The sequence below is a fragment of the Cadophora gregata genome, assembly GCF_030347475.1.
Source record: "Cadophora gregata isolate MNR1 chromosome Unknown scaffold_4, whole genome shotgun sequence".
Taxonomy (NCBI): Eukaryota; Fungi; Ascomycota; class Leotiomycetes; order Helotiales; family Ploettnerulaceae; genus Cadophora; species Cadophora gregata.
The window spans coordinates 540,821-560,607 of NW_026695927.1; the positions used below are offsets into that span (position 1 = coordinate 540,821).

At 48.7% G+C, this 19,787-nt stretch overlaps 9 protein-coding genes across 9 annotated transcripts; 6 read left to right on the forward strand and 3 right to left on the reverse strand.

Annotated features, from left to right (window-relative positions):
- Positions 1 to 963: 963 nt before the first annotated feature.
- ONS95_009937 (uncharacterized protein) lies at positions 964 to 2,507 on the reverse strand (the record flags this gene model as incomplete). The annotated part of the gene is made up of 3 exons (XM_058503501.1): positions 964 to 1,886; positions 1,940 to 2,275; positions 2,417 to 2,507. The coding sequence occupies 3 exons, from the start codon at positions 2,505 to 2,507 to the stop codon at positions 964 to 966; spliced, it is 1,350 nt and encodes a 449-aa protein (XP_058360213.1).
- A 340-nt stretch (positions 2,508 to 2,847) lies between these two features.
- Positions 2,848 to 4,345, reverse strand: ONS95_009938 (uncharacterized protein; the record flags this gene model as incomplete). The annotated part of the gene is made up of 3 exons (XM_058503502.1): positions 2,848 to 3,386; positions 3,436 to 3,772; positions 3,818 to 4,345. The coding sequence occupies 3 exons, from the start codon at positions 4,343 to 4,345 to the stop codon at positions 2,848 to 2,850; spliced, it is 1,404 nt and encodes a 467-aa protein (XP_058360214.1).
- Positions 4,346 to 5,593: 1,248 nt separating this feature from the next.
- Positions 5,594 to 7,231, forward strand: ONS95_009939 (uncharacterized protein). The gene is made up of 2 exons (XM_058503503.1): positions 5,594 to 6,053; positions 6,105 to 7,231. The coding sequence occupies exons 1-2, from the start codon at positions 5,677 to 5,679 to the stop codon at positions 6,796 to 6,798; spliced, it is 1,071 nt and encodes a 356-aa protein (XP_058360215.1). The 5' UTR covers positions 5,594 to 5,676; the 3' UTR covers positions 6,799 to 7,231.
- A 75-nt stretch (positions 7,232 to 7,306) lies between these two features.
- Positions 7,307 to 8,190, forward strand: ONS95_009940 (uncharacterized protein; the record flags this gene model as incomplete). The annotated part of the gene is made up of 2 exons (XM_058503504.1): positions 7,307 to 7,385; positions 7,454 to 8,190. The coding sequence occupies 2 exons, from the start codon at positions 7,307 to 7,309 to the stop codon at positions 8,188 to 8,190; spliced, it is 816 nt and encodes a 271-aa protein (XP_058360216.1).
- A 700-nt stretch (positions 8,191 to 8,890) lies between these two features.
- Positions 8,891 to 10,102, reverse strand: ONS95_009941 (uncharacterized protein; the record flags this gene model as incomplete). The annotated part of the gene is made up of 3 exons (XM_058503505.1): positions 8,891 to 9,085; positions 9,168 to 9,797; positions 9,851 to 10,102. 3 exons carry the CDS (start codon positions 10,100 to 10,102, stop codon positions 8,891 to 8,893), a joined length of 1,077 nt encoding a protein of 358 aa, XP_058360217.1.
- Positions 10,103 to 10,425: 323 nt separating this feature from the next.
- Positions 10,426 to 11,847, forward strand: ONS95_009942 (uncharacterized protein; the record flags this gene model as incomplete). The annotated part of the gene is made up of 3 exons (XM_058503506.1): positions 10,426 to 10,759; positions 10,828 to 11,373; positions 11,425 to 11,847. The coding sequence occupies exons 1-3, from the start codon at positions 10,607 to 10,609 to the stop codon at positions 11,845 to 11,847; spliced, it is 1,122 nt and encodes a 373-aa protein (XP_058360218.1). The 5' UTR covers positions 10,426 to 10,606.
- A 556-nt stretch (positions 11,848 to 12,403) lies between these two features.
- On the forward strand, positions 12,404 to 13,340 carry ONS95_009943 (uncharacterized protein; the record flags this gene model as incomplete). The annotated part of the gene is made up of 2 exons (XM_058503507.1): positions 12,404 to 12,458; positions 12,523 to 13,340. 2 exons carry the CDS (start codon positions 12,404 to 12,406, stop codon positions 13,338 to 13,340), a joined length of 873 nt encoding a protein of 290 aa, XP_058360219.1.
- Positions 13,341 to 13,985: 645 nt separating this feature from the next.
- ONS95_009944 (uncharacterized protein) lies at positions 13,986 to 15,266 on the forward strand (the record flags this gene model as incomplete). Its single annotated transcript, XM_058503508.1, has 2 exons — positions 13,986 to 14,110; positions 14,183 to 15,266. 2 exons carry the CDS (start codon positions 13,986 to 13,988, stop codon positions 15,264 to 15,266), a joined length of 1,209 nt encoding a protein of 402 aa, XP_058360220.1.
- Positions 15,267 to 17,798: 2,532 nt separating this feature from the next.
- Positions 17,799 to 19,614, forward strand: ONS95_009945 (uncharacterized protein; the record flags this gene model as incomplete). Its single annotated transcript, XM_058503509.1, has 4 exons — positions 17,799 to 18,104; positions 18,156 to 18,518; positions 18,567 to 19,400; positions 19,498 to 19,614. The coding sequence occupies 4 exons, from the start codon at positions 17,799 to 17,801 to the stop codon at positions 19,612 to 19,614; spliced, it is 1,620 nt and encodes a 539-aa protein (XP_058360221.1).
- Positions 19,615 to 19,787: the final 173 nt, after the last annotated feature.

Below are 19,787 nucleotides of genomic sequence, written 5' to 3' on the forward strand. Positions count from 1 at the left end.
CAGCAGCAAACAGTTGCAGGTTGTCACCGAAGCGGAGTGTGCTCCCAGAACTACCTTGGTAAACACAGCTCAACGAGATGAAATCGGGAGGTTTTGGCTGTCATAGCCGTGGTAAAGCGCGTGTAACAGCTCTGGCTCGCCGTGATACGGAGAAAGGAGGTTCAGGAAGTGGCTGCACGACTTACTGCACGGGTGCACTAGGCCGCTTGGGGGAACTGGCGGGAATTACACCGGGTTTGCGCTTCGCCGTCGCCCTTGTCGTCGGGGGCCAGTGGATGTGGGTGGGGGAGACAGCAGGACAGCAGGACAGCAGGACAGCAAGGGGACGAGGAGAAACAATTAATGGGGCGACCCGTCGAAGAGCGGATTCCGTCCGGTGAAGATATCCAATAATGCTGCGCCCGTCAGAACCTGGAACTCAGCCTTGTTATGGGTCGTCGGTGGGATGAAGCCAATGAGCGGGCTGGCATATGAGGGTCTGGCAGCAGCCGAGTGAGGGGCAGCGGAAGCACGTAAGGTAGAGAAGGCAGTGGAGGTGGAGGTGGAGAATAATGCGAAGGAAGAGGAGGACGAGGACGAGGACGAGGACGAGGACGAGGACGAGGACGAGAACGAGGTGGGAGCGCAGGATGCCTATGTTTATACCCAAACTGCAAATCGCATTGTGCCTGGCTGGCCCTCGAACCATCAGGTCAGCCATCCGTCCAGGTTGGCCAACGATAGAAGCGGACCAGTGCCGTCGGCCAGGGGGAGGTCAAGATGCGGGGTTGACGGAGGCAGCGCAGCACCAAAACAAGATACCGAAACGCTTGCGTGACCACCATCCTCCTCGGCCTTAACTCGTGGTTCATGCTGTCGTGTGTGGCTTATGTGATTTGGTATCGTGTAGTATTCTGTTTTGTTTTGTATTGTACACGCGACAAGCTTGATGAGGATATAATCTTTGAGGGGTCTTGTTGTAGTCTACAATTCATCCTCGGCATTTTCATCGTCGTCGTCCTCTTCTTCCCCATCCTGGCCTCCCCCGCCATCACTGTCCTCGTCTTCGCTACTTGAGCCTGACCCCTCACTCTCTCCTTCACTTCCAGGGTCATAATCTTCTTCATCTTCATCCTCCTCATCCATTGCGGCCTGCTCGGCTTCTGTAGCCGCCTTCGCTAATTCTGTCGACTCAGCGCTACCAATGATATTGCCATCTTCGTCCTTTACAGCATTTATATTCAGCCTCTTGGCCTTCCTCTGCTCGGCCATACTCTTGTCCTGCAAGCCATTTCTTTTGACATAGGTGTCGATACCTCCAAAGTCCTCTTGGTCCAGCATTGCGAATTCGTATTCCTCTTTGCTCTCTTCCTCTCCAGGGACACTTGTGTCGATCTCCACAGCAAGATTGAAAGTACGCTGCAGTACACTTGTATACGAAACTGCAGATATTCGCTCATTCGGCAAGAATAAGAGCGGTTTCTTGAACCCCCACAAGATGCCGTTTGGTAGGAAGAACAGATAGCCGTCTTTTGATCCTCTAAATGCTTTAACGTGAACAGCCTTTTCCCCTGGACGATGTGGTTGCTTCAATTCCGAAGCAAAGAGCTTCTCATCTGCCTGCACAATTTTAATACTGCTTTTCCCTGCAGCCTTCAATCTTGTATTTATGGCCCAGTTGAAGAGCATCTTCGTGTCGTCCGATACAGCTGATGCGGCTGCTGCATCCAGTCCACCAATTGTCCCAGGCTTCGGTGCTGCATCAGGGATTGTGAAAACCAAAGGCTCGGGTACTGGAGGAGCGCCTGGTACAAGACGAGATGGTGTAATGGTCGAGTTTGAAGGGAAGAGGATATAATTGTGTTGTTTTTGGGTCTTTTCGGGGACAGGCAGACAGAACGCATATTCTGAACACTGTCAATAGTAGAACTTGCAGATGTATGTTCTTCAAGATCTTTACCTATATCACTCCATGCAAAGCTGATTCCTGAAGCCGGCTCTTTGGAATCTGGAAGTCGTGCGTACAGATGTGTAGATGTGAAGCAAAGCGTGTATTTCTTCCTTTGAGGAACCACCACTGATATGTCTTTGATCTCCAGTAAGACAGGGTCGCTTGAACTCGCGGCTGCAGTAGCAACACCGTTCGAAGCATGTCCATTTGTGCCACTGGAAGCAGGTCGGGCAACGAGACCTTGATCATCGATGCGCCTCTTTTTGGATGCGGGCTCTGGGCTCGAAATCAGACCGCATACATGCAGAGAGATCTGATTGAACAGTTCGATATAATGGGGTCCAGCTATACACTAAGTCAATTCGCTATATCATCGGAGACATAAATTTGAAGTTGTGCGGATAAGAAGGATGTTCAGCCTCGTGGCAAAGGCAAGGCAAGGCGAGGCTATGGGAAATTCACGATAAAACAAAAGGATGCACGTACCCGCTGACGCGTTTCGGATAGCATCCTGAATATCTGTTCGCCCTTCGAATGCTTTCGCAAGATTCTGCACATCTAGGTTCTGAGACGCCATTCTTGATGGAAGATGTTGATGTGGCAGATTTCGAGGTAAACAGATTCTCAAAGCCAAAGGGGTGTATGATGACTAAGAATAGCTTGGCCAGCCTCATGAACCTGATTGCACTCCCATTTTCTTCTCAATCAACAGTTCAATGCTAAACAACAGACAAAACACAGTCTGACAGGTTTTGATTTCTTCAAGTTGCAGCTCTAGGCAAGTATTGTGACTCATTGTCAAAGCCGCTTTGGAGCATTCAACTTTGACTATTCAAGCATCTCAAATGCGGCCAACTAAGGACTGCCTTGTAAAGGTCAAAGCTTTACAGCAAGTTTACATGGGCTGAATTAGATAGCTACACTTTAATGGGAACAACAATCCGAGGCCCGTTGACACTTCCATCTCGAAGCCTGTCGAGGGCAGCGTTGATACCTTCCAGACCACCAGCTGCGACCTCAATATCAGGAGTGTGCAGGAGATTTTGCTCCAGCAGCTTCTCAAGCCAAATCGTCAGCCCTTCTCCCACCGCAGGAGCTTCGTGGAAGGACTTGATGGGTACAGAATGGTACACGACCCCATCTATAGGTTCTTTCGGAACTCCTACCAGACCTACAAGGTGAGCCCTAGACCCGCTACCCTCGCTTGCTGATTGCATCACTGAAGCAAGAAGCTTTGCGCTGTCCTTCCCTCTAGTGTCCAGACCAAAACGAAGTTTTCCCTTGGTGACACCTTTCACAATCTCTACAGCTCGTTCGGGATCAAGTCGGTCAACGAGCAGGTCAGCTCCATGCTTTAGCATTCGCTCTCCATTTCGTGCGACGTCGATGATGGCTATCACTTTAAGACCAACGAGTTTGGCCAGTTGAACAGCGCAGCATCCAGAGGCAGATGAGCCTAACATCGTCAGCAAATTTGTTTCTGGGAGATTCCTTTGAATTCTTACCTCCCCAAATAGCAATCCAGTCTCCTTCTTTTGCACCCTCGGTCTCTGCTATACTGTCAAAGCACTCCTTTTCAATGTCTTTGGGCAGTGCAACTCGAGCAAGACCATGTACAGTTCGAAGGAGATTAGGTCCTCGAGCACCACTCGACCGGCCAAAGTCGACTCCCATGCAAATGCCGAGGGCTAAAGCTGCAGCGACAAATGCAACTCCTAGTGGTGCTGCATCTGCTGATTTCACATGGTCTGGAAGTCTGCAGGCATTGAAGTCTGAAACCACGGCATATTGTTGGTATGCTGCCTTTCTGTTGTCTCGATAGTCTGTCGAAATGGCCATGATCTTAACAGTTAGCAAGATCACATTTTAGGAATATGCACAACTTACATTGTCTCCTTTACAGAACCTTGATTTCGATTTCGGCGTCTTCACAACCTTGCCCGCGAGGTCTCGACCGCTAATGCAAGGTAAAGCGGGAAGGCCCCATCCAAAATCACTGTTGATGATCAGAGTGGTTCGTCCTGAACGAATTTCAGATACATACGGTGCTTTCCAGTCGATGGGATTCAATCCAACAACCTCGACCTCAACCAGCATTTCCCTATCGGTTTTCAGTTCTGGTATTGGCTGTTGTTTGGTATGTTCATAGCGTTGTTTTGGTGCATGGAGCAGTAGAACCTCTTGGTGGGTCAAGTTGAATTCCACATCTTCTACCAAAGTCTTCCTCCGTTTCCGTAGAATCGTTTCTTCTGGGACGGTTTCTGGTTCTGGCCAAGGATGGAGAGGTTGTGTTGTAATCTTGTCGTACGGCGGTGTCTCTGGCGGCGTCAAGGACTGCTCTATGGATTGCGATTTGTATATTTCGTCTGAGCGAAAGTCTGATCGTGTGCGTTTTGTAGATGTCTTTGAAGTCATGTTTGTTATTTTTGCGATCTTTGTAGGTCAAGTATCAACCGTCGAAGTCGATTTCGCTAGATGCTGTCCCTATGTATCCAAACGGCAGGTGAAGCTACGACGTCACCTCAACGCTGAGAACTTTTACCGGCTGAATTCCAACTTAATTTCTAACTACGTGTTAAACCCCCGAGGTATTTATTTGAGCGTTATCCCACTTTCGATTATGATTTCCAAGCTGGTCACGAAGATCGGGGTTCACTGATGTCGCCAATACTGACCTAGTATTGCGTGATAGGGGCTAAGCGAGCCTTGCAGCGTCAAATGTCTTGTTCACCAATCCTGGACGAGCAACTATCCAATTGCTGTGGTATTTCGGATCCTTGTTAGCAATCTTGCTGTTGCTTGTTATCTGTTCCGAAGCACGTTCTTAATACCGAATTGTCCAGGCGTCAAATTCATGAAAGCACCCACACTAGTGGATCACTGGCGGAAGATGTGTTTATTTGTTCCAACAAAACGTCTTGGATCTTGAGCACAACACCTACCTGCATTATTGCGACTTCTTGGCTTGGTGGATACAATTCTTTAGAGACCTAGATGGATTCAATTTCAGTAAGTCGCCATCCCACAATGCCAGCTTACTTCATCATTTTCATTTAGGCTCTTCATTTCCGAGAATCAACTCTCTAGCTTCTCGAGTGCCCTTGATCTCAGCTGTAATCTCTTGAAAAATACTACAGCCAGTATGTGAATCTGTCGCAGCAGCTACACAGCTCGGTTTCACATTGAAGGTGACAAAATGATAATCAAGTCCGGTATCAGCAAAGCCAGAGGATTTGAGATATGTCGTTGTTGAGAATGGGTATCTCAACTATGGTTTCAGTTCAGCAAAGCCTTTTTCGAATAGCTGGATCCATGAATATGTGGTTGTTATTCTCGTGTTTCTCATCCCTATTCGCACCGAGACTTCTGTAACTGAACTCGCCATTTGCATTAGTTGGGACGAATAAAGCTTGATGATTGATATATTCAGCACAGCACAGAAACAAGATTCATTCGCGGCAGGTCTCAGAGCTTGTTCTTTTCGCGATATCTAGAACATCTACAGCATTCAATAACCACGATTAGCCTCCGAATCCTTCGTGCAACATGTTCCAAACATATCATCAGCCTTGTCTCCGCCTTGCAGCTTCGATAATCACGTGCTATTGGGGCCGTGCTCCGCCAGGGGTTTCAATCGCAACTTCAAGTCTGTCAACTTCCCCATGATTTGTTTGAACTAGAAGGTTGTTATCTACATCGAACACGTACACGATCCGAGCCCCGGAGCTTCTCGAAGACTCACCATCATGCCTCCCAGATTAAATATTCCACCCATAACGCGCATCCTTCTCATCGTCCTCCTCGCGCAATCCCTTTTGAGCTTCGCCTTGCGATACAGACAATGGTCGGAGGAGTCTGATATTGTGGTTCCGTACCTTGCGCTGGTACCACAGTTGTCACTCATTTATCCTTGGACTTTTCTTACAACGACGCTGGTGGAGAATAATGTGTTTACGCTGGGCATAGCGGGAGTTACAATTTTCTATGGAGGGAGGTATCTGGAGAGGGCCTGGACCTCAGCGGAGTTCGCAAAGTTCCTACTCGTTGCGGCTTTGATACCCAATATTCTTTGCTTTGGAACTTTGGTAACGCTTTTCGCGGTGACGGGTGATATGCGCTGGACGTAAGTCGGCATTCTTTCCCTACATTTTCAAAAGCTAATCACGTCCGACAGTTTGACTTCCATTAATGGCACTATCCCTCTACAGATTTCGTTTCTAGTCGCCTTCTCTCAGTTAGTACCTGCGCATACTGTTACTCTATTCCGCGGCATCATATCTCTTCGAGTCCCAAGGTTTCCGCTCCTCCATATTCTCGGAGTCTTCCTCCTGTCTCTCACTCCTTTGCTGAGTGCAGCATCTTTCATATTGGCAGCAACCGGCTTCCTCACAAGCTGGACCTACCTGCGATTCTACAAGCCAGCGTTTCCAGACCTCGATGCAAACCAATCTCCTTCTTTGCGCGGCGATCCTAGCGAGTCGTTCGCATTCGCAGAGTTCTTCCCTGATCCAGCCAAGCCCCTCGTGGCTTCGATCTCGGCCCAGATATACAATATCTTAGTCTCAGTACGGATATGTACACCATTCTCTGCAGCAGACGTATCAGCGTCTCGGGGCGACACATTCGTACAACGAGGCACTCCAGGTAGTGCCCGGCAAGAAGCAGAGCGGAGGAGGGCATTGGCATTGAAAGAACTAGATCAGCGATTGAACGCAGCGACTTCGAAACCGAAACCGCAAGCGCCTCCTCCTGTCCAGCCAGGACCAAGTGTGCAGATCCAACCACAGCCAAATGTGCAGACGCCCGCTGCTATGCTGGGAGAGACGACTTATGTCCCGGACAGAGAAGACGGGAAGGACGGGCATTGATGGAATGGTGAATAATATACTCTGGGTGTCTTGGAGTGAAGGACAGTGATCGGTGTAAAGCGTTGTAAATCCTTGTATATCAGATGCCTATGATACCCCAACGCGTCACGCTCAGTATTGTGACGCAAACTGTCCAGGATTTCCGAGCAGTTTAGGCAATTTAGCCATGGGAAATTGGGATACAGGTTTGAAATGTTCTGGGGATGTGCTCAAGGCGCCTTTTTGGAGTAATATTGGCATATGAGATACGCTGCAAATGCGGCGAATAAAACATTGTAGAAGTCCCTGAACTGCCTCTTAGGCTCGCTTTGTAGCGTTCGTTGCTGGCGCTGGGGGCCCTCTGAATTAGTGATTGAGCCCTGAAAGTCTAGCGTTCCGTGGCTGGGGCGGAAGTGCAGGGGCCTGCGCTGCAAGATAGCTCCAGACTCGTTGACGACATGAACAAAGCTCCCCTTCAACATCAACTGCTCTCCATAACCCCGCGCAGGAGACTCCAATTCTCCTCACCATGAGAGCGACACCCAATTTACTAGCCAAAGGTTTCTTCGGCCGGAGTTTAGATGAATTCAAGCGGTTATCAGGAATTGGTACACCCTCCGAGCTCAACTCGAAGCTATGTGGTTGCTTGAATACTTGAATGCTAACCACTTCACAGCTCTCCGAGCAGAAGGCACCAAACACGCCACGAAACCTTACGTCCTCACTTCATTTCACGATGCCTCTTCTCTCGAAGACTGCAAGTTGATGTCCGACGCGGACATGGGCGGCTTCTCGCACGCACATCTAGACTTCATCCCACCCGTCACAACCACCTCAAGCTCTCCCCTCCCCTCCTCCGAAAACAAAAACGGCCACGCGAAATTCCACGGCAGCATATCAATCGAGCTCCCCCCAAACAAACCACATATCCAACGGTCCGGCTACGCAGCGTGGCGGACAAAAGACCGCGCTTTCACGATCTTCGGGAAATCGCTCTGGGACATCGATCCTTACGCCTTCCTGGCTCTCCGCATCAAATCCGACGGCCGCAAATATTTTGTTAACATCCAGACAGAGAGTATTGTGCCTACGGATTTACATCAGCATAGACTGTATGCGCGGCGGCCGGGCGAGTGGGAGACGGTGCTGATCAAGTGGAACGAGTTTGTGCGGACGAATCATGGGGTTGTGGTTGAGCCGCAGACGGAGCTGTTGAGGCAGAAGGTTAGGACGGTGGGGATTGGGTTGATCGATAGAGTACCGGGGCCGTTTGAGCTCTGTGTGGAGAGGATTTGGGCGAGTAATGGGCTGGGGCAGGAGGATTTGAGGGAAGACGATAGGATTGAGGAGGGAACGTTGAAGAGTAAGCATGGGGAAAAGATTAGGTGGGGTGACGAGAAGCATAAAACGTAATCATTCTGTGATCATATTTTGTTTACTTTGAACTTGGTGCTAGTCATGTTCAGTGTGTGTTTTCAGATGCACAGGCGCATCGCAGTGGGGAGTTAGGACCTCCAGGACGTCCACAGGACGTAGCAGGTAAATTGTACCATTTCTCTCTTATTCCCGTACAACAAGACGCCGTTGTAGAATTCCAAAACACGTTGAAACACTGTAACTCTCGGCAGACAGATGCAATTGTCTTTCCTTGTAGCGGGACTCTGACCACAGTGCCAACCGAACCATCAACGCCAGAACTCGAACGGAATTGCTAAATGATGACGATCTATTGTTTTTGAAACCATTGGTACAACGAGTCAGAACTAAGAGACATGACTAGCTCTTGGTATACTCGTGAATTGAGGACGCATATTGGGTAAGGCCAGGTAAACATTCCTTCGAAACTGGTGCCGTGAAACTCTCGTCCGGTTATCATTTACCCTGCTGGGCTTTGTGCTTTAGCATCACAACCGAGTACCTAGAGGGATGTTATTAGCTGTTTTTGACTTTGCTTGAAAACTCATTGGACATCAAATTTCCCGGGCAACCGAATGATCGGACTCGGTCTTTCAGGAAACTGCCGCGAAAACTTTGAAACTTTCTAAGTCTGGTCGATGAACATTGCAAAGCGAACCCCAGGCACATTGTCTTGAGGCATAGATTGTGATGTAACTTACGAGATGATTCCTCCAATAGCGATAAAGACTCCAATGACCGATTTGTCTCCAACAGCACGACCAGAAGTGATCCAGCCCAGTGCAACAATAGAGCAAGTCTTGACATGTCCGACTACCGTGCTAGATACGGGCCCAGTCTGGGCAATGATAAAGAATTGGGAAATGTTGATTACGCAGGCAAATAAGCCAGACTAGAGAGGTGTGAGTTGCTGACATGTGCATATACGAGGCTGAAATAGTGCCAAATTTGGAACAGGATCAGAGCTTTCTTACCATCATAATCATGACCCATCTGTTGATTGGAACCTCTGTCCATGTTGGGAACGTGTCGACAAATGGAATGACGTAAAGTAGCATGAAAGCTGCTAGAGGTGCCTGGTTGAATAGAAGTTGCATACTGTTCATCTGGAGCTTCTTGTGGTAACTGGCAATCCAGATGGTATACAATGAGCTAGCAAATATTCCACTAAAGGCAAAGATAACTCCCAAACTGCTGGTCGTCTTGACGCTGGCATCCGCGCTTGGCAGCGAATCGTAGTATGATACCATTCCAACTCCTGCACAGGCTGGAATCAAGGCCAAAATTGCGTTTCGTGGGAGTGTTGCTTTGTAGAGAACGAAGTTCATAAGTGCGACCATAGGAGTGAGGAGGATCCGAGCGACTTGGTAGAATGTGACGGTAGAAAAGGCCAGTGATAGATTGGGCAAAATGACATTGAGGGACATTGCGATTGCAAGGGGGATTATCTCCTTGATGGCAACTTTCCTCGGCACGAAGAATGCGAATCGGGGTCGTGAGATGGTAAACAGTGTAAGCCATGTTATGAAGAAGTGGAAGGCCGCAAATGTTAACTGGGCCAGTTTTAAGGACGGGTCCGAGAAGATGGCTTTGTTTGTAAAGACCTGCAAATGGTAATCAGAAAGTGCATGGGGAAAATTGGAGTCTGCGAACATACAATGCCAATAGTCGCCAATGTGTTCACAACCATCCATATCACAGCTGTCCTAGTTGACGTATCTGGCTTCGGCGCAGGTGTTGGCTTTTCCTGATCATCGTGCTCGGATAGCAATTCTGCACGCTCAACATCGTCGCCAATGTCCATCTCATCTGGAGTTTTCAGTCTACCTTCGCTCATTTTTTCGTTGTCATCGTATGATTCAGCCGCAGTGACAGAGGAACTGGCTGATGCAATGCGATCGGCTGCCATTGTTACTGGAACGACAGGAATTGAAGCTTCTGCTGGAAATAATAGAGTCGAGTAATGAGTGTATAATGGCGATCACGACATTCCTATGACCTCAAGAGTCGAATATGACGGGGTATATCGAAGAGTTGTCTGGTGTTGCGATAGGAGAGGGAGAGGACGGGGTCGGGACCAAGAAATGTTGCTCCTTAATTGCGCCGCGCGGTCCACCACGTTCGTAGGGATGGCAAGCGCATGGTCCAGGTCTCCAGATCCATGTCACGCCAAGTCATATCCCGTTCAGGGTGTGCGCCTCGATTCGAGGATTCTGAGATGTCAACACTAGATTTTCATCACATTCTCAAGGACCAGATCAGTCATTATTGTCTCACTGCGACTTTTATAATATGGCCAGGAACTCGTGCTTCAAGCAAGGAGGTGTTCTATCCTTTCATTTTGGGAAATGGTGTTCACCCTCGCCCAACGTGCTTCAATCACTGTACTGAACTATGGAAGTCCAAGTTGTGCATGTTGACTTCAAGAACTTTCATACAACCGCTGTTGATTTTTATTATCGCTCTGATGGCTGGATATACTTGTCTGGCGTCTTCAATCCGTGTACTGTGCGGAACTGTCATTCTTGCTATCTGTCTTCTGGGTTTCCTAAGACTCAACCATGGAGTATGTTTTCACGTCTCTCTGTGGGCACTTTGCACCCTATTCTGTTCTTCGCACTTAACTACCCCTAGTACAAACCTATACATTCCGTATCCTATGGCGAACCTCAGATCGAGGCTCCAAAGCTGGAGAGCAGGCCAACGAAGACAGCCTCAAAAGCCCTCAATATTCTGAAGCCAACTTCTCCCCTCGACACCTTTGATGTCGCGCTCCCTGCCAGCGCACCGCCCCCAATGCTCGCCAGACCAGAAGTCCCTTTGGTTACCTACGTCTATACTGAATCCGACTATGCAAGAGCTAATCTCCAGTTCTTTGTGAGCCACGGCCTTCACGCCGCTGCCGACTTCGTCTTCATCCTCAATGGCCCCACTAATGCAGATGAAATGATACCCAGCGACAAGTCGAACATCAAAATCATCAAGCGAAGCAATACATGTTACGATCTTGGTTCTCATAGGGAAGTGCTCACTGCCAGGAAGAGGGGTGGGAAAGCTTTGCGAGACATATACAAACGATTCATCTTGATGAATGCAAGTATTCGTGGTCCGTTCGTCCCGCACTGGTCGAAAGAATGTTGGACAGAAGCATATTTGGGCAAGTTGAACGACCAAGTCAAAGTATGTTCTCAGATTTGTTGCCTTTCTATGAGCCGCTACTAACAGTTTCAGCTTGTTGGGTCGTCTATAGACTGTCGTGGAGGTGGTGATCAATATGTGCAATCAATGATTTGGGCTACAGACACCATTGGCCTCAACATCATGCTCACTCCGGCCGGAATAGGAGAGTGTTTTCGAACGCTGGACGATGCGATGCGAGGTGCGATCCGAACGACTCCTCTACTCAAATCTGCTGGGTATCATGTCGATGTGATGACGACGATCTTCCAATCCCAACGAGATTATGAGTTCGAGAATTGTACATTAGAAGGCGACATGATGTATGAGGGCAAATACTCCGGATTTAGTGTTCATCCGTTTGAGGTGCTGTTTATAAAGACCAATAGGGACATAAATCCTGTGATGATTGACAATCTAAGTAAATGGGTTGATCAAAGTGGGTACAGTAGTTACGGAGTCTGCGGAGAGAGGTGAGGGGGTTGATGAACGGGTAGCCTAAAATATGCGCTCTGGAAGCATCTAGAGAAACTTGATCTGGAAACTCACCTTTTGCAAGGTCTTGAGTATGTATCGCTGGCTTTGCGGTAATTTTCAACTCTACAGTATTTTAATACTCGAGTACAATTGAACAATGGCTCAAGAAATCGTTGCGCACATACCCCAGGGCCAAGTGGTGTAGAAATCCTGGACCACATTGGCATCCAAATGTTACAGCCGAAACATCTCCAAACGGAGACCTTACACGTACCAGGGACGAATCTGATACAAAGACAATGGGATCTTGGCTCTTGGTACGAGCACACCAGTTTATTTTTACCCAGTCCGAGCCAGTGCACAGCTAGTACAAGGTATTGGGAAATGGAGCACTTCCGCCAAGCCGCAGGGTAGTATCCCACTATCCATTGGTAGGCAAGCCCGATAGTGGCAGCTTCGTCACTTCAACAATGAATTGCCTGTCGATATGTACCGAGTTTTTCGCACAATTCGCACACTTCGGACCTTCACATATCCCGCGAGAAACATATCTACTATGACAGACTTGCTAAGAAAGCCAGTGAAGCTGGCACTTGTGCAGCTCGCCAGTGGTTTGTCCAGCCAAACTTAGAGCTTCAGCTCACTGTACTTATTATTCCTGACAAAAACAAACAGGCGCAGACAAGAATCATAACCTCGCCCACGCGCGGGAGAAAGTACTATCCGCTGCGTCGAAAGGAGCTCAGATTGTCGTCCTACCAGAATGTTTTAATTCGCCTTATGGCTGCGATTACTTCCCTTCCTACGCCGAAACCCTCCTTCCATCCCCACCTACGAAAGAGCAATCACCGTCCTTCCACGCCCTCTCTGCCATGGCTGCTGAATCAAGGGTGTATCTTGTCGGTGGCTCCATCCCAGAGCTTGATACAGAGACCAAGAAGTACTACAACACATCTTTGACCTTTTCGCCTGAAGGCAAGCTGCTAGCTACACATCGAAAAGTGCATTTGTTCGACATCGACATCCCAGGCAAGATCACATTCAGAGAATCCGAGGTCCTGTCGCCGGGAAACCAAGTTACAATCATTGACCTGCCAGAATATGGAAAGATAGCTATTGCGATATGTTACGATATTCGCTTCCCTGAATTAGCCATGATAGCAGCGAGGAGAGGATGCTTTGCACTGATATATCCTGGGGCTTTCAACACCACTACTGGTCCTTTACACTGGAAGCTGCAGGGTCAGGCGAGAGCTATGGATAACCAGGTGTATGTTGCGCTCTGTAGTCCGGCAAGAGACATGAGCGCAACTTACCATGCTTGGGGTCACAGCTTGGTGTGTGATCCTATGGCGGCAGTTATGGTTGAGGCTGAGGAGGCTGAGGAGACTGTCTTTGCGGATTTGGAGAATACGAAGATCGTCGAGACGAGGAAGGGTATTCCGATTACTGGGCAACGGAGGTTCGATGTGTATCCAGATGTCAGCAGTTGAGGGTGAGGTCTGATCAGTGGATGAAGAATACTTTGGAAGCCAAGGGAAATATTGCCCTGCAAAGATTATTCCGGATACTTGAAGCAGTTTTCGTTCAACTTGAAAACTTCAGACTAAAACGCGGAGAATGTGTCCATGATTGCATGCTTCGAGTTCAGATCTGGAAAATGATACGGAGCAGAAAAGAGTCTTCAGTCTGGCTGTAACAAAGATGCGGAATCTTAGGACAAAGCCTTTTCAACCGTTAAATATTATTATCGATACCTTTCGTGAGAAAGCTTATGATTAACCTTATTTGACCGTTACAGAATTATCTTGTCACTCCTCGTATCAGTACAGGTCACTAAATGCATTCCGGGTTTAGCCCGCTCGAAGACGACGCCAAGCAAGGGTCATGTCAGCCCCAGAAGGAAGCGGACGAGGACGTGTACCCTTGCCGTAACAAGGTTCTCCCATCCCTGGCTCCCTGGCCCTCTCGACCCTGAGGACAATCTGCCGATTGCAACCTCACTTTCTCTCATACGATACCTACGTGACGTTGCCCTTTCTGAGGAGACTTCTCACAAACCATCGAGAGGACTTTGAATTGTCTTCGCACAGCACAAAGAGGCGGCGGCCACGAACTGTTTTGCTCCAACTGACGAGATGGCGTCTTCTACCAGTGACATGACAATTGACGATGCTTGGGAATCCGTGAAGTCTGTCGTGCTGACTGGATGGTCCAAGACAACCAGACGAATGCGTGCGGCAGGCGCGGTATTATTATTCTTGTGCGTCTCTGTCTTTTCGTCTTTTCCAGTTCTTGCCTTCTCCTTCCGAGCATCGAATTGACAAACGTCCAGTATCCTCGCAATTCTTCTCCTCCGGCCTTCCATCCCTGAATCGCCTTCCCTACCAAGGCTACCGTCTCTTTCCCTCGAATATGGCACCGACGGGCCAATTTCGCCATACAACGTTAGCAAAGTCGCCCTCTTGATCGAGAACAGAATAAACCCGATCCTGGCACCGCTCATGCTACATTTCATGTCAGTCGTGCCTCCCGACTGGCGCTTTCGCTTCATGGGCTCCCTCGAATCAGTGGAGTATCTTAATACCAGCCGAGCAATTCGAAATCATGTTGCAAGTGGGAAGCTGGACCTTACATACATCCCAGCGAACATGACGACTGGAAGTCAAGAGGAGATCAGTAGATTCTTGACTACCTTGTGGCTATACGAGACTGTTCTGCAGCCTGCTGAATGGCTCCTGGTTTTCCAAACTGATAGCATGCTTTGTGCCAACAGCAGACAGACTCTGAACAGCTGGCTCGATTACGATTGGGTGGGAGCGCCGTGGAATCCAAATGGACGATTTGGTGGCAATGGTGGACTTAGTCTCAGACGCGTGAGCAAGATTATCGATGTTTTGAGGAATCAGCAGCGCATTCACAACACAGAGCCGGAAGATGTTTGGCTCACGGACCGACTTGGACATCGCCCTGGCGCAAAACTTGCCAACGGAACTATGAGTTTGACGTTCAGTGGAGAAATGTTTGGTGGTCTAGGGGAGAAAGTTGGAGCAGACAAGAAGAAGGGGAAGAAACCCGGAGATACGTCGAAGGCGGGCGAATTAATCAAAGGAATCGATGACTGGAGAGATGGTTTCTACGAGCCAATGGGTTACCACACCGGAGGTAGTGGAGAGACTCTCCATGGTGGCATTTGGGGTACTCCTGAGATGCGGAAACATATCTGGGGTTACTGCCCAGAAGTGAAGATGATGCTCAAGATGGATGCGGCCAAATTCGTTCCTGGAGAATGTAACAACAACTGGAAGCGCACAGATGAAGGATGGAACGGAATGTATGGTACTGGCGGAGAAGAACAAACAGAGTGGATTGATGGAGAGGAATATCCAATGCTACCAGCTGGTTTGATGCCTTGGTAAATCAGGATTCAAAGGTGCACAGATTGCGTACTGGCATGGACTAAGGGCTGGGGAAGGCGTTCACTGGGTCGTCAATTGGGTATGCCTTAGATTCTTGAGAAGTATGGGGAGTTCTTGGGTTGGTTTGCCACGGTGACGATGTCTTGATAAGAAAAATCTAGAATTGAAATGTAATATTTGCATCTGCCTCTGCATCTGCACCACAAGTACATGGCGTGGTGCTGCGAACGGGTGAAGAAGGGTATGCTCCAGATTCCTCGTGTGATAAAGCTATCACTTTCATGCCTTGATGGATTAAGCAATCACTCATTGACCTGTTTCATTATCCATGAAAGATCACCTTCTGCCTCCCCAAACCCTCCACAGCACCAAAATAAGAACACAAGTTACTGGCGAAATCTCTGAAAATAATTAGCTGATCCCAGTAGCCTCACCACATCAACGACTTCTGCACCGCCCCGAGTTCCTTACACATATTTTGACAAGTATTTACCAACATTCACAGCGAAGACTACATACGTAGCCAGGCCATTGGTCCTCGCTCCCTGGTATGAGACTTCCGAAGAGCAAATCTTGGGGCACCAACACCAGAGAATCATTCCGCCGCCAGAGTCAACTTGTGGGCCTTGCGTTATTTTGGCTGAGTGAGGGTGGCTATCGACAACATAAATATGACCGATTAAGGGACTTGCGGAATACCCAAAGCCAAGGTAAGAAAAGTAGTTTTTTCTATCACATATTGATATAAATTGTTTTCTGTCTTTAGGATCAGTCTTAAAATATTATACTTATCTTATACTTAAGTTTGCTCTCCCTTGTATCTGAATGTGGTGAAGAAAAACATGACACTCCCGCCTCAAGGCACAGTGCCTTAATCGGCCACATATTTCTGTCGTCGATGGGGTGGACGTGGACATCAAATACAGTTATCGGGTATTTCTTTTTCCATTTGATGCTCGTAGGAAGAGAGCCCTCCAAATCGACACCCGTATTCCCGTACCGTATCTGTCGTTATCTCAGCGAATTAAAGTGAGTACCCTGCTGATGGATTCTCTCTTGAAGTACAAAACGCCATAGTTAAACTCAATCTTGACCACTAAACCTCCAAGAGGGATCGTTTAGTCGGTCTTATACCCGTGCGTTTTGCCTCTCCGAACCACACGGTGGGGGGTTGTCCGACTATTTTTCGATCACTCATGTTCCAGAGCAGGTCCAAACAACTGCCGTGGAATCTTTGAGTTGGAGATGAGATGAGGCCGAGACAAGAAATGCTGATTGCCTGCAAGAAGATAATTTTAACGAACTTTGATCCCCTTTCGCATGAAGCACGGCAAGTGATGAAAGAGCATCTGCCGAACATCGATTCTCAGAGTGAGATCTCGTGATCTTCACTTTCTCAGCGCCCCACAGTGGTCTCCCCACCGGCGGTGTTGGAATCGATGGGACCTCGAGTTCCAAAGGTGCCGTGCTCGCCGTGTTAGAAAAGACAGCCTCCCGATCTCATCGCCTCTTCATGCAGCCCGGCCAGTGAGGCCGATCCAATCCCAAGGCCATGATCCAGCCCATCAGATCAAAGGCATTATAACGGAAACCCGGCCAGCAGCCAGCACCGGCCAGTCCACATTACCCCTCCCCCTCCTCCCACAGCTCGCGACGCCAGCCCCATATGGCGGGGTGATAAGTACTGCTTGCGCTCTCGGGTCAAAGATCCACCTCACACTTTGAATGATGCCTGTCCAACAGCTGCACGTAGAGCTATTCTTGCCAACAAAACCCGGATGACAACCGTATTTATCTGCCGTGCAATGCTTTAGCACGACTCTCCATTCCGTTAGTTTGGCCGAGCACCCTGCCAGGCCGACAACAGAGCAGCAGGTATTCGCGGCCCCGGAAAAAATAAGTCAGGATTGACAGCGGCCTCTAGGTCCGAATGTCGATTAGTTAGGGGGCTGTCCTTGTCAGAAGAGACGAAAGACGAAATAATAACGGGGGAGTGTGAGCAGGTCGTGCGCGTCATTACTAGCCTTGTATGAAGTAACGATGTGAGGTGGAGGCGTCACAAGTATCGTTCGGCAGCTGTCTTATAGGATGTTCATCCTCCCCGACGCCCACTGCCAAGTCTAGTGCGAAAGTTTCGTATCAAACGCAGCACAGTGAGACCGCCGTTGTTGGTGTGGATATTGAACTCTACGAGTGAACGAGTGAGCGAGCTTAGTTGGTGTTACTTGCTTGTGAGATGGACCTCTGCCGGGCTGTGCCGTAAGATGGCGGTTGGCATTTAATATATTTTCGTCTCCTGCCGTTTCTATGTCCCGTGTGGTTCTAAGGACATTCGTATTATCCGTTCCTCAATCACTTCTTGCTATTCTCTTTCTTGTGCCCAAAGCTCACGGTTTGTGGTTGAAGTTGTTCTTACACTTAACTTGTCTGGGCCTTCAGCACTTTGGGGAATTCGAATTGAGCTTTACTCTCAGAACATAAGGAAATCGGCGAGTTGAGGGAACTTTCCAAAACGGGACCAGAGCAGCGACAATGGCGGTAGAAACCATTGCTATCGTTCTTTTACAAAATTGGCCAATTGTGCTAAGCGTGGCCTTTGTTGCATATCTTGCCAATAACCGATTCAACAGAGGGCTGAATAAATATCCTGGGCCGTTCATTGCATCATTTACAGATTGGTGGAGGTTTTGGATCGTGTACAAGAGGCGCCCCGAGGTCGAACATATCCGATTGCACGAGAAACATGGAGATGTTGTGCGTTTAGGACCAAACAATCTATCATTCTCGGACCCAAAAGCTCTGAAAACCATCTATGGTCTTAACAAAGGTTTTGTGAAGGTAAGTTGGACGGAAATCTATTCAAAGGAGTGGTACTGAACTTATATGCAGTCTGAATTCTATCCGGTCCAGCAATCCGTCGCTGGAGGTCACCGTCTCCCATCCCTGTTCAGCACAACGTCTGAGCCATTCCATGCTCAACTACGACGAAGTGTGAACAGCGCATTTTCCATGTCAACGCTGATACAATACGAGCCTTTCGTAGACAGCACCACAGAGCTCTTCCTTAACCAGACAGACAAACTTTATGCAGTAACAAAAAATGGATGTGATTTTGCACGATGGCTACAGTTCTATGCCTTTGATGTCATTGGCGAGATGACATACAGTAAACGACATGGATTCCTGGAGGAAAATAAGGACGTCGATGGAATCATTGACTACATCGCGAATCTATTCAACTATGTAGCTCCTGTAAGCTTCCCTCATCCAGAAATTAGTATGAGATCTAACCACATCCAGGTCGGTCAAATCCCAGTCCTCGATCTCCTCTTCCTCAAGAACCCCATCTACCTCCTCGCCGCCAAATACGGTCTCATCGACGCCACCTTCCCAGTCGCCCGCTTCGCACAACAGCGCATGGCGGAGCGTTTCCCAAAAGAAAAAGACGGCGAGAAATCCGTCCTCCCATCCACCGAGCCCAAACCCATGTCCCAGCCAGACCTCCTCTCGAAATTCATCCAAGCCAAGACCGACCGCCCCGAGTTCATGACCGACTCCCTCGTCATGACCATGGCCGTAAGTATGGCCTTCGCCGGCAGCGAAACGACCGCCATCTCGCTGTCCAGCGTCTTTTACTACCTGCTCAAGAACCCGCGATGCATGGAGAAGCTGTACCAGGAGCTGGACGAGAAGGCGAAAGAGGGCCATTTCAAGGATAATGTCCAGGGTGTCGTGACGTGGAGTGAGAGTCAGGCTTTGCCGTACTTGGATGCTTGTATCAAGGAGGCGTTCCGTATGCATCCTGCGCCTGGCCTGCCACTTGAGCGGATCGTGCCACCTGCCGGTGCGGAGATTGCTGGGCATTTCATCAAGGGCGGTACGATTGTTGGTGTTTCCGCTTGGGTTATTCACAATAATCGTGAGGTCTTTGGTGAGGATGTTGAGGTTTTCAGGCCTGAGAGGTGGTTGGTTGACGAGAATGCTCCGGAAGGAAGAGAGGCCGAGGAGAAGAGAATCAAGGAAATGAGCGGAATCATGCTACAATTTGGTATGGGTGCTAGGACGTGCATTGGAAAGAACATCAGTTTGTTGGAAATCTATAAGGTTGTTCCCAGCTTGCTGAGGAGGTTTGAGGTATGTTTACTTTCTCCTTTGCCGCTTTGGCCGGCTTCCCTCTCGCAAGCACGAATTTAGGTCATTCGAACTGAGAAGCTAATACATGAGAAAACAGATCCAGCTAGAAGACCCATCCAAATCATGGATCGTCCACAACGCGTGGTTCGTCCGACAATACGGCTTCCGCACCACCTTCTCGAAGCGAGATCTCGTCCAGCCGACCTCCTCGTAACAGCACATCCGCATCAACAACAATACCAACATCAACTTCAATAACAATACCCAATTCTCTTTCCACTACTTTCCAAAATAACTCGTGTAGAAGCTTGCCTCAGGAAAATCTCCTCAATTGGAGACCAACGAGCTCTAACGCCTGAGCCGGCCAAAGGAGTAGCTTTTCTTTTG